The 13,305-nt window shown below is 48.2% G+C and overlaps 1 protein-coding gene across 3 annotated transcripts in view; it reads right to left on the reverse strand.

The window, feature by feature from the left end:
* Nucleotides 1-13,305, reverse strand: part of GRM7 (glutamate metabotropic receptor 7) — a 310,746-nt gene that overhangs the window by 110,691 nt on the left and 186,750 nt on the right. For all 3 annotated transcript variants that reach the window (XM_075432729.1, XM_075432727.1, XM_075432728.1), the window contains exon 5: nucleotides 8,919-9,059. In XM_075432729.1, coding sequence (XP_075288844.1) covers nucleotides 8,919-9,059 — 141 coding nt within the window. The remainder of the gene's footprint in view (nucleotides 1-8,918; nucleotides 9,060-13,305) is intronic.

A 13,305-nucleotide genomic window follows, 5' to 3' on the forward strand; every position in this document is an offset into this window, starting at 1 on the left:
GTAACTGAGTTTCTGTTCTCAAGTGTGTGTATCTAAGGGAATAGATTTTTAGATTAGCAAACTCACCTAATTTTACCTGAGATGTTTTCTTTGCATTCAACACTCCTATTAAAACACATGTAATAGGTCTCGTTTATATTCCAATGCTGAAACACCACAGGCATAACAAAAATCGACACCAGGCGAGCCGAGGCTGGTGTAAATCACAGACACTTGACAGCTTTACACTGCTAAGGTGCAAATGAAGAAAGCTTCCTGTAGCAGTAATAGCCAGTGAAGCCAGTGATCAAACCAACCTACAGAAGCAGCACTTTTTAAGAACTAGAAGACTTAAATTGGAGCCATCCTTCTATCTGAGCACTGGGGTAAAAATGCAGTTTGCCGTTTACATACGTATTGCCCTATCTGCCAGAAGACAGCCACTGAATCATGGGGCTTTGTTGGCAAATCACCTTGGCAATCTACACATGTATGAGATTCTAAGAAATGTATTTCTGTGAGTTAATAGAGTTTAGAAAGCCATAAAACTGGTTTACCTTAAAAATAAACTCCTCAAGATTGGTTTAATGTAGGTTAAATCAAGCATTGCAGGGTTCTTTCAGGAATTTCAGGTATATATATTTTGAAATATTACGACACTAAATGACATTAACTTTTTAAAAAGAAAGCACAGAGGTCATTAAGCTACAATGCATACTTGGGCAATTTGATATAATATGGAAAATACGTTGTTTAGAAAGAGTTGCACATAGCCAGTCAACTTGCAAGCCAGTGCATAACGAGGTTCATTTGCTCCTGAGCTTGTGCACATCACATGTTTCAGAAAAAAAATGTCAACTTTTCTTTCTCATGGGTGTTAGCATTGGTGTGTTTAAGCAGTCTGAAGATTGTTGAAGTATTTACAAAATAAGATGCAATGAAATCAAGCAAAAGAACCGAGAACTGAAATCCTGGGTTTCAAATTCCAGTCAAATGTAGGCTAACCATGCATCCTCCAGCCTGTCTGGTGTCTCTGAGCTACAGCTACAGCTGCGTCGGCCCAGAGGAGTCCGAGGAGTCACCCAGAGACGAGCAGGTTATTGGAGAGCACATTGTTTCATTCATGAGACAAGTCTTGGATTTTTTTTTTCCCCCTTGAACATTGCAGTCTGAGAGGGAGCCTATAGCCAGGACCACAGACAACCTGAAAGACAGTCGCCATCCAAAAGAAAAGAAAAAGCAGAAGTTGAGGGAACTGGGCTTGTTCAGCCTGGAGAAGAGAAGGCTGCGAGGGGACCTTAGAAATGCTTACAAATATCTGCAGGGTGCGTGTCAGGAGGATGGGGCCAAGCTCTTTTCAGTGGTGCCCAGTGACAGGACGAGGGGCAATGGGCACAAACTGAGGCACAGGAAGTTCCGTCTCAAGATGAGGAAGAACTTCTTCCCTCTGAGGGTGATGGAGCCCTGGCCCAGGCTGCCCAGAGAGGTTGTGGAGTCTCCTTCTCTGGAGATATTCAAGACCCGCCTGGACAAGGTCCTGTGCAGCTTGCTGTAGGTGACCCTGCTTCGGCAGGAGGGTTGGACTAGATGACCCACAGAGGTCCCTTCCAACCCCTACTATTCTGTGATTCTGTGAAGTTGTCAATGGAAGCACGTTACAAAAATACAGATCAGCCACTCGCCAGCCCTCGCTGGGAAACCTTACGTAGGTGTCCCAGGAAGGGAGGCAGAGGCAGGCCATACGAGCAAAGCAAGAGAACAACTCCCTAGGCCACTTCTTTGCCTGCATCAGAGCATGGGATGTCATTGAGAAGGTAAATTTCCCACCCTGGTCTGCCCTTCAACCTCATTCGTAGCTTGCAGGGCAAGCAAAAGAAGATGAGTTTTAGTCTTTACCCTTTCTGCACTGAAGTATTATCTACCTTCACACACATGCATTAACACACATTTCATACCTTGGAGCCTGGAGGAGAAAACACACAGAGCAACCTCTGCAACAAGAGCTAACCAAAAGCTTTTTTGCTCCTGCCTGGGCCATCAATCACACACCACAAAATCCTGGGTGAAAATCCACCCCGAGCCACGGGCAGGTCCATCCTGCTGCACCCAGCGGCAGCTGGGATGGGACATCCGAGCCGAGTATTTCACCTAAACTGTTCTGCAGTTTGTACACAGGATTCACGACAGCCAGCCACACGTGGAGTATTTCGGTACGTCAGCACCGTGACTGATCACTGCCTAGGACCACAGTTTAGGACCACTGCCTAGGCAGGACTTCTGACAGATGATGAGAGTGGGCATTAACAGAGGGACTTGGTTGGGCAGAAAGATCTAATTGGCCAAGATTTGGAAAAAAAACCAACTAGAAAACCCCAACTTTTTAAAAAAAAATTGTTCTGAAAAAAAAACAAACTAGCAAGAGGGATAGCAACAAAGCCTGGACCTCCACAGTCTTCGCTGCTCAACCACAGAGCTTACAAGCCAGTCAACTCGTCTTCGCGTTACGCACAGAGATAACAACCCAGCTTTAGGAAGCACAGCTGCAGGGAAAAAGTAAAATCTTGTTGCACAGAAAACTGGCTCACTACTAAACGGAGCCAAGTGCACTGTGCAGCCCCTGTGTAGCTTTAGAAAGGTATTTCAAAGTACGCTCCTGCTGAGCACCCTGCAAGGAGGGAAGGTTTCCAAGCTGCGGATTCCTGGACAAAGGAAAGATGTGTTGTGGACGGTTCAGGTTCTCCTGAACCTGCTTTTGCTGAGGAACTCTTGGTATCCGCTGTGGGACCCAGATGCAGGGATATCCACGAGCCTTACCATGAATGGGAAGGGGCTGCTGAGCAGGGCTGGGACCAGCCGAGGGTGCGAACACCGCGCAGCCTTCCCGGGGCTTCGGGTCCCCCTGGCATCGCCCGGCTGAACCTGCCACCCCGGACCGTGAGCAGCGCCGGAGATGGAGCAGCTCCTGCACTCACAGCCCTCCCGTCAGTTAAAACTCAGCCCCTCTTCCTGACATGACACATACGGCACTGTGAACAGCAAAGGTCTTCTGACACCCTCAAGTCCCATAGATATTCATCCTAATTAATACCATAAAGCTGTTCTCATAAAAAGTGAATCACGCACACCATGGCTCTTGGCACTTGTTTAGAAAAACGCTTTAGATGTTGGCCATCTGCCATCGAGTGGCTCGAAACATCTCAGACAATCTATTTTTTCCTGAGATGAGGATTTTTGATAGCATTTTTAAAACTATTTTTCTTTCCATACTAAATTGCACTTTGCTAATCTATTAATGCACTAGATAACTTTTTGTAGTCAAATTATAAATAATATTCCGATATCCGCAGGCTCTGCTATTTGCTGCATCTTTTGTTTCTCATTATTTTTCTTTCCCTAACATATGGCTTCATGGTACAAGCCATCTTGACTGCTGGTAAAAAAAAGATGGGATATTGCTATCAGCTTCCTCATCCTCTACATAAAGAAATAAAAGAAAACTTCCAGCTACTAGTATCATTTGAAACCAAACCACAGATAGTTAAGTGGTTTGCAAAAATGATCCGGGCTGTCTTCTCCCACCTCTCCTTTTCCACGGTCACAAAACCCCGTGTGGTGGCACCTCTGGGGTGCCGTGCCGAATCCCGGCTGTCCCGACTCGGCTTCCAGCACTGGGGTTCAGGAGCGATTTCTCAGAAGCTCCGCTTGCTTCGAGACAGCCCAGACCAAGCGCAGCTCTCGGCACCCCGCATCGCTTCTTTCCTTTCCAAGCCCACATCCCCTCCTCAAAGGGAAGCGGTCACAGGAAACTCTGACAGAGGTGCAGCACATGCAGCACAACGTTATTCTCCTAGATGTTTGCATTTTACAACTGTTCCTTTGCTGCTTTAACTTTCTCCTTGACTAACTCCATGGAAATCCAACCTTTTCTTCCCTCCCCAAACACCGGTTGCACCCAAAGCACACTGAGATGCCAGGCAGGACTTTCACCAACCCGGTATCAAGTCTCTGATGCACACCAGAGCACGAAGCGTCCTCTCCCCAGCTTCAGAGGCCAGGCTGTGTACGCACACACACGCCGACTGCCTTTTAATTATTCTTTTTACCCAAGACACCCCTGTCCTTCGCTGACTTTTAATGCTACCTTTGAACATTTTCAGATGAGAGGAACTCCGTCCTTAGAACAGCCTTTCCCGATGGATGCTCCTTACATTTTGAAAAGGATTTGGCCCCTCTGAGCCACCAACCCTCTGCCCAGTGAAACCCTGCTGACAGGACAAACCCCCCCGCAGCATCGTCCCCGCAGGATGGGGACTCAGGGCAGTCCTGACACCGCTCCTGCCTCCACACCGCCCGGGAAGGTGAAACTGGGTCCCTCTGAGGTATTTTCTCTTGTTCCAACTTAAATTCTAAGCACAACCATCCCTCTTTCACAAACCCTTTTGCTGGATTTCTGTCACTTCAGCTAGCAGGGAGCTTTCTCCAGGCATTTTCTTCCGAGCAAGTCATTGTCTGAGCCATCATCTGGGCTGTGCCTTCAGACTGATTACACTTGCAGATAATTAGAAAAGCTCTCCCAGTAATCTACATTCTGATAAATGACATCCAAGGTGACATCACCCTTATATCACTTCGTTAAGTCTCCATGGGTGTAAAGCTATCTGAATTAAAAGCTATGTTTAATAAGGGAAGACAGTCACAGAATCACAGAATCACAGAATAGTAGGGGCTGGAAGGGACCTCTGTGGGTCACCCAGCCCAACCCCCTGCCCAAGCAGGGTCACCCAGAGCAGGCTGCACAGCACTGCGGCCAGGCGGGGCTGGAATATCTCCAGAGAAGGAGACTCCACAGCCTCCCTGGGCAGCCTGGGCCAGGGCTCCGGCACCCTCAGAGGGAAGAAGTTCTTCCTCATGTTCAGACGGAACTTCCTGTGCCTCAGTTTGTGACCATTGCCCCTTGTCCTGTCACTGGGCACCACTGAAAAGAGCTTGGCCCCATCCTCCTGACACCCACCCTGCAGATATTTGTAAGCATTTCTAAGGTCCCCTCTCAGCCTTCTCTTCTCCAGGCTGAACAAGCCCAGTTCCCTCAATCTCTCCTCGTAGGGGAGATGTTCCAGTCCCCTCATCATCCTCGTAGCCCTCCGCTGGACTCTCTCCAGTAGCTCTTCATCTTTCTTGAACTGGGGAGCCCAGAACTGGACACAGGACTCCAGATGAGGCCTCACCAGGGCAGTGTAGAGGGGAAGGAGAACCTCCCTCGTCCTGCTGGCCACACTCTTCTTGATGCACCCCAGGATTGGAGCGTGAGGAGGCAGGTCCTTACCAACGCCGGGGCTCTCGGCCGGCGGATGCCTCCGTCCACCCGCAGGACCCGCATCTCTCCAGCACCCAGCCCTTGCACCCACGCCGACGCTCGCCCTGCGCAGAGCGACCCGCAGCCCCCGCGCTGTCTGCGCGCCGGCCAAACATTCCGCACTGCGAATTTCATTTCAAGGATCACTTTGAAACTCATGAACAACCTGGTTCATGACAACAGACACAGAAAACTTGTTTTATCATCTGTTAATTCTAATTTATGCAATATTAGCACAGCGTGGTTTCGTACAGGGACACCTCTTCGGCTGGGCTAACAACCGAAGCCCGGACCTGACCTCTGCACGTACCACGGTGCCAGCAGAGCGTGCAGCACGGCTCCCTTCGCAGAACCACAGCTATGAGCTACAGCACTACCCTCTTCCACAAAGGCAGTGGTTTTCTTCTGTTAATCCTTTCCTATAAAAGCACATTTTTACCATAACGCACAGTACAGCAAACTCCTTTTTTCCAAAAAATTTCTCCATTACCCTGACGTGGCCTGTTATGACTGCACTGGGGACCATGTAAATGCCTCTCAATATCTGCAGGGTGGGGGTCAGGAGAACAGGGCCAGACTCTTTCCAGCGGTGCCCAGCGACAGGACAAGGGGCAACGGGCACAAACTGAAGCAGAGGAAGCTCCAGCTGAACCCGAGGAAGAACTTCTTCCCTCTGAGGGTGCCGGAGCACTGGCCCAGGCTGCCCAGGGAGGCTGTGGAGTCTCCTTCTCTGGAGATATTCCAGCCCCGCCTGGACAAGGTCCTGTGCAGCCTGCTCTGGGTGACCCTGCTTGGGCAGGGGGTTGGGCTGGGTGACCCACAAAGGGCCCTGCCAACCCCGACCATGCTGGGATTCTGGGAAGTGCATCTCTCTAATATTCTTAAATGTAAGCAGCAAGAAGGAAAACAACGACCTGCCCAAAGCCAGCGCCTGCGACTGCCATGCTGCTGCAGCGATCCCATCACACTCCCCGCACACTCTGACCAAGTGTCCTCCGAAGCAAACTGCAGCATCCCTCAAGGGGCAAGGCAGCAGCTCCAGGGCCCGGGCAAGCACAGAAGGCAGCAGCTGAATGAAGTTCCACCACTTCTGCATAACGAACCAACCCTCCTCTTCTCTGGGGAAAAGCAAGGGACTCGGCTCTTTCTGCCATATGTGTGCAGACTGCTTTGAAACGGCCTCCATCCTGGCAGAAACGATCTGCCCAACCACACAGCGTCCCTGGCAGCGGCACAGCTTAGCAGCACTGGACCATGCCAGATGAAGTCAGCCGCCAGAAACAGCATTATTAATTACAGCGGTGTGTTGTATTTAATCTGAGCTAGAAGGAAGGTGGGGCGGGCTAAACCTATTCTCATTTGCTCATTCTACATCTTCTCCATCCTAAATGGGGAAAATGTTCCATGCTTAAATAGGCATAAACAGCATTAATATAGAAGTTCTGCATACAGAAATACTTCAGCAAGTTGTGATATGGAAAGGGCAGTTGCCCACAGGGTGCCTTCTTGGAGAAGCTTTTCTCTTCGACCGCGGGCTTTGACCGGGAGCAGGAGCCTCCCACACCTCGCGCCGGAGCTCAGGAGCACGAACGCCGCTAGCAACCGGTGCCCTGGAGCCTGGTACCTCGCCGCATTACACATTGCCAATCACATCTTAAAACAATGATGATGATCGCTCACAACGTTATTACATCCGCGGGACATCAGGACTCTCCTACTAGCAGTATAACTCAAAGCTAATGCTTTTTCTGATGCCCAATTTACTTCAGTTTGTAGAAGAGGGAAGGAAGATGTCAGGGCATGTCATTTGGTACAATATCGAGCTATAATGCGGTATTTCAGTTCGATAGGGTAAGTTAGCCATCGAAAATAAATGTTTCTGCTGAACGCCTGCCGAGGGAAGGCAGAACAGCAGTTTTATGTTCACATCAGAAAGCGCAGGCTGTGAGCAACTGTAATAACATAACGCCATAAACAATAAGGGTGATAAGACGCTCTTAGAAATGATCCCAAAGATCTTCTAGCAATTTTTAGTCAAATGCCAGCCTCCAGGGGAGATTCCAAATGCCAGACTGAACAGCACAGTATTCCCAGTGGTACCTGCGCTGTTTCCATGCACCATGCTCCCACTGCCACCCACGAATCGAAACCAGAAGCAGACGATATGAAATATGGAGAGTTTCCATCAATTTTCAAAGTAAAACATGTCCTCCTATGAACTAATTTCCTTTGATCAAAATTCAAGGCAATTATTCAACACAGCACATTCAAACTGCTGCTGTGAAAGACTACACGGAGAGGGAGGGCAAGGCAACGGGGGGCCAGGGCAAGGCAGCCACCAGCGGCCACCCCGGCTGTGCCAGCCGCGTGGCAGCAGAGACGCTCCGGCTGCTGCTTCTCCTCTGCATTTCCAGCCCTGAGCAAACACCCCGGCCCCACACTACTGAGGGTCACGCCAAAACACAGGCTCACCAGGGACCTAGCAGTTTCTTGGCAAACTCCCTACATTTTCTGAGTTTTTAAAATATTTCTTCTAGACAAGTACCTTCAATCTCATACCTCGACCCAGCAGCAGATCCCCAGGCTGGCGATGCCACCACTGTCCCTACGGATCACCTGGCAGCACTTGGTCGGGCTCATGTCCGAGTGACTCCATGAACACGCATCTCGCCCACCGTTTCCTTCCAAAATAAACTCTTGGAGTTCAACAAACTGTGTCACCAGGATGACGGTTGTGCTGGGAAGTGCTAAAGTCAGCTAAAAACGAAATCACCCCCAGCATTACCTGGGCATCTCTCTAAGTAAAAGTAATTCCTTGAATCTCCATGTGACTAGAAACAGGAATTCCTGGAAAATACGCTACTTGCAATGGTGGGCAGTACCTCATAAGAGGAAAAGAGGAGTGAAAACAGCCACCAGAAAGTAACAGAGGACAAAAAAGGTCATGAACCTCAGTCAGAAATGCAGACAGCGCCCATTCTACGTTACTGAGTTGAGGCTGCAAAAATATATTTAACCCCAACTTTTTAAACAACATTGGTACGAACAAAATTCTGATCAACAATTTTATGCTACCTAAAATGAAAACATTTCACACTGTGCTAATACCTAACAAGCAAAAGTTAAATTCAGACATCTATGGTTAGTATATGGCCATGCCTCTGACTTGTGTCCTCTGGCTTGAGGGGATGCTTTGACATAGCAGGTGGCCAAGGCGTGATTTGCAGATGGCTGTCAAGGCACAAGTGGTGCAAATGTTCTCCATCTAAAACAAACTAACAAAACCCCCTCAAGCCACCCTGCACTCAAACAGATGTACTTCTGGGTCACCTTGAAAAATATTGATTCTCCTGCTGGATGGACATCCAGAAAAGGGAAGAAGCAGAAGAATCTATTTTTTGACTCTTTCCATCTACTTCTCTTGTTCTGCAAGGCTGATGCTGCTGTTCCATTTTCTGTACAACCTACAAAAATTCAATTTATTTTTTCAATCTGTCTCCAGCCAAGCTTCCTTCCATCAGCTGTGCAGCCATTCCACCGCAGCCCATGCCCAGCAGCACGAGGAGCGTGAAGTGAATGAAGTTACCTGTGCATTTACGGTCCGTGTCCTCCTTCTTCGACCCACTGATGGTGAGCTTGCAGTTGAAGTTCTCCTCCCAGTACTCGGCAAACCACACGTTCCTTCGGTTGTTCTCCAGGGTGCGGGAGGTAAAATAGGTATCGAACCCTGGAGAAGGAGACAGGCAGAAAGCTGAAGTCTAGCTCATACTGCACGGGAAGTACAGCAGCCTGAGAAACAAACCCTCTGTTTATATCTTCTCCAACATCCAGCACACGTTCACGTCCCTGTCCGCACGAGACGACCGTGGAGCGAAAGGAAGCCCCTTGCATGTTTTATCTAATCAGCTGCATCCTGCAAGTAAATTACTCTGCTACTAACTGCAAGGTATAAAGCTGGGTAAGGTATATGTAACACAGAGACTACTATAGAAATAAGAGTTATAAGCAAAAAGGATGGATTAGATATTCACCAATAAGGAATGAAAACAAAAGATACAGCGCGGCTGCTATTAGGCTGAGCTCAATGCCGCTAATTTTGTAACTAACCTCTCCAGACCTCCGGAGCAGGCAGCTTCAGCTAAACTGGCCATTACCAGTGCACCCTATTGTTTCCATGGCATGCTTTTTTCCCCATAATTTCCTTTCCCAAAGGTACAGATAGATTCAGAGAGCAAAACTACTACGAGGTACCCGAGCCACCTCAATGTACCAGACCTGTCAGACCGTCACCGCAGCCAGAGCCACAAACAGCTTGCAGCGATGCAAGAGTAAAACTGACACACAACTCCAGGATTAAAATAACGGGGGAAAAAATTTGTAATTTAAAAAATTTATAATTTTAAACAGCTGAGTTGAAGGGCAGTAAAGTCTTTATTTGAAAACACACCATCCTCTATTCACTGAAAGAAACCACACAATAGCTATTGAGTAGCTGTGCGGCAGCAACTGGTGCAAAGCCTTCACACAGCTCTTAATCACATTCTATCTCTCTTCAGCACCTCACCAGCTTGCCAGAAAAGAAACATATTTTGCTTTGTTTTATTTATTTTTTTACAGAAACGTATACCACTGTATATATGCACATCTATATATGTACACAAATGGGTGTCTATATACACACACCTATTTTTGTATGTAAAGTGAGGAAAGGTGTATCTAAAGGCTTACAAACCAGGAGGGGCAGTAACAAGAATTAAAACTACTACAAAATTATAGGGTTTATTATATTCTGATAAGAAGTTAGACCCACCATAGTATAGGGACTTTCTCTATCAAGTTTTCAAATCCTATAGCTTAAACACCAGCCCAATACCCTTTAACAGCCCAGACAATACCCTTTCAAAGATCATGCTCATTTTAATGGATTTTTCGCACAACACAACACAGAACTCTGAAACAAATACTTGCTCTCCCAGTAAGCGATGGTAACTCTGGACCAAGAAGAACATCACGTTACCAACAACTCCGTGCACCCCTGCTCCACTTCACCATATTTAAGCCCTATTCTCCTTCAAAGCTGAGGTAACTCCCTAGAGCCTACTGAACCTTCGTGCCCACAAATAACTGCAGATCAACGGCCAGCCGGTCCCAGGACTGGTAGGACGGCAGAAACCCAACGTTGTCATCGCCATGCCTGAAGCTCCCCCAAAGCCAGGCAAAACTGCTCACCACGGACACCGGTGGGTCCTTGGGAGCACGAGAGCAGGGGCGAGTGGAGACCACCACCCTCCCACAGCAACACTTTAATTTTACTACTATCCCAGTACGCCGTTGTGTTTGTCCTTGTGCAAACCTTTGGTTTGCCAAGCAAAACCTGTCAGTGCACATCTACGTCCTCGCACTTGAAGTCTTTTGGCTTTTCTTCTCGTCTCTTTTTGCAGCCGATGGAAGCTGTGTTCCCCCCCTGCTCGGAAGGCAGGGCACACGGAGCGACGCGGCCACGCGTTGGTGCCACGCCACAGGGAGAGGGCTGCTCACCTCCGCACCAGTGCTGCCAGGGAAACAGGCGCCGTCGGTCCCCACCTCTCGCCGGGTCACAGACTCCCGGCAGCCGTAATCCCCGCTGGGCTTCACAGGCTGGCCCAAACCCCACAGTCCCTCCGATGGAAGGGACTTCATGTTTTCATTCCTTTCATGCTACGAGTCTATGAAGTAAGGAGGCTGTGCCCATTCTCTTCAGAGAGTTCCATCAGCCTTACAACAAGCATATCGCAGCAGCAGGATGCTCACCACAGTTACCAGTGCTGAGCAGCTTTCCTAGGTCCTTCCAGCTACCTGTCTTCAGCCTGCAGTGAGCAACATCACAGCTTTTGCTTATGGAGAGCATCCAGCTTCAGTATTTTTCATTGAACTTTCCAGAACTGCAATCCTGAGTTCAAGCTCAGGTTACAAAAAAGTTTTTCCTTTTACTAAGCAGGTTGTTGAGGTATTCAAACCATGCAAATCTGAAACCTGGAGAAAGCAGATCAATCATAAAGAGGACCTGAAAATGTTGGCTGCCCACTGAGAAGATGAGAGGTAAATTATCTGCTATCCTAAAAGTGCAAATCCATTGAAGATGCAAATCCCAGAATATCTATTTTGTCCCTTTCTGTGGCTTTCCAGCCCGGACTAGCATGGCAGAAGAGGGTGGGAGCACAGCAGCAGCCAGCCCTTACAGACACCAACCCATCGCACCACACTGCACGATCACATCGTTCCTTTTGATTGTTCAGTCAGAAATGACAGTAAATACATTTTCCATTGAAAGAGCGAAAAAAGTTCCTTGCACCTCAGCCAACAATTTTTCTCACTGAAATAGGTGGTAAATTGATTCAATCTGGCACTCCACACAAAGAAATTGAGTCACAGGAAAAACATATGGCATCGTTAAATTAGCAGAGCCATCCATCCACTACGGGATAAAAATAGACAGCATCAGTAAACAGATGTTTCCAGATAAGAAAGCAGATTAGGAGTGGGTCAATCTACTAGCTTGGTGTACTATTGACCCAACTATAATGTGTATTTTCCTCACCCTGAGCCTACTGCCCACAACTTGCACCCAAAGCCCACACTGCTCACAAGACCCAACATACACCATGTCCAAAAATCAAACCAGACACATAAGTACTGCGGTCTTCCCGAAATGGGCTGAAAGCAGATCAAAATGTCACCTGCAGCCCCACTAGATAATACCTGCAGGCTCTCCTGCAATGAGGTGCTCCGGGACAACAGCAACTCCGCGCCGTGCCACCTCGCCGGCAGCCAGCCCCGAAGGACAGCGCCCAACCCGCGGGCGAAGCACCCGAACAGAGAGGACCTCCGTGGTGTCTCTCAGCACCACCAAACAGCCGAGCCAATGCCATCGACCCCGCTCAGCTTCTCCAGCTTTTTGCAGCTTGAAATGAAAGCTCCCCAGAACGAAACTGCACGAAGGCGCAGGGAAAGAGCTGACCTGCGAGGGCAGAGACCCCATCTCCTCCTGCCGTCTCGCTGCTAAGGCACGGACTTCACCTGGGTTTCCCACGTTTTAGGGAATTCATTCAGTGGAAGGCTCCTACCACAGCTGCTCTACTTCATTAATGACAAATTAGGGACTTAGGAAGGTTTTTGTGCATGGTAAGGGATAGCACCATTTCTCCACTTCTGGGATGAAATTTCCTAAGGAAAATATTCGTGTGGATGGGTCAGAAGAAAATTTAGAAACTACTCTTAGATTTTAGGCACGTACAAGCTAAACCTGTTTTCCTGTAAACCTGTGTGTATTAGTTTTACTCATAATTAAAAGACCCTTTCAAAGGGGATACCCAGTCATAAGACCCACAATATATACATGGCTCTGAAAGAGTATCTTACCAATGTGCCAAACCAACTGACCTCTGGGAAAAGTGCTCTATAACTTAATAAGATAAAATCAATAAGTCTTGATAGAACTGTAACAGAATTCCATAACAATTACTCTAAACCTTTACAGATTTAATAACAAATAATATCATTCTCATTGATTTTTTTTAATGATCCCTCTGCATTCTCAAGAAGGAATACAGATCCCTATTAAAGAGAGTACATTTTTTTTTAATCATCATTTTTTATTGATCAAAACAAGCAGGTGAGTGCCTGACTGACCGAGGGACGGAGCTGAGCAGCAGGTCCAGGCACCGGGCACCCACTGGCTGCACTGCAGGTCACAGCACTGCCGCTCCCACCGCCACCAAGTCCTGGAGAAGATCTCTAGAAGGCGTCACCTCTGCAAACTGCCCTCCACCCCAGCACCAAGAAACATCCCCACAGCCAGGACCGAGCAGAAAGATTCCTACCTCGCTCCACAAAAGTGTGCTCACTGGCACCATTTTTTATCCAATAAATATTTACAGCTTTCACCCAAAGCGCTGGCACGCGTGCACAGCTCGGGTACGATGAGCCAGAGGAGA

Source organism: Opisthocomus hoazin, chromosome 11, assembly GCF_030867145.1.
Source record: "Opisthocomus hoazin isolate bOpiHoa1 chromosome 11, bOpiHoa1.hap1, whole genome shotgun sequence".
NCBI classification, from domain to species: domain Eukaryota; kingdom Metazoa; phylum Chordata; class Aves; order Opisthocomiformes; family Opisthocomidae; genus Opisthocomus; species Opisthocomus hoazin.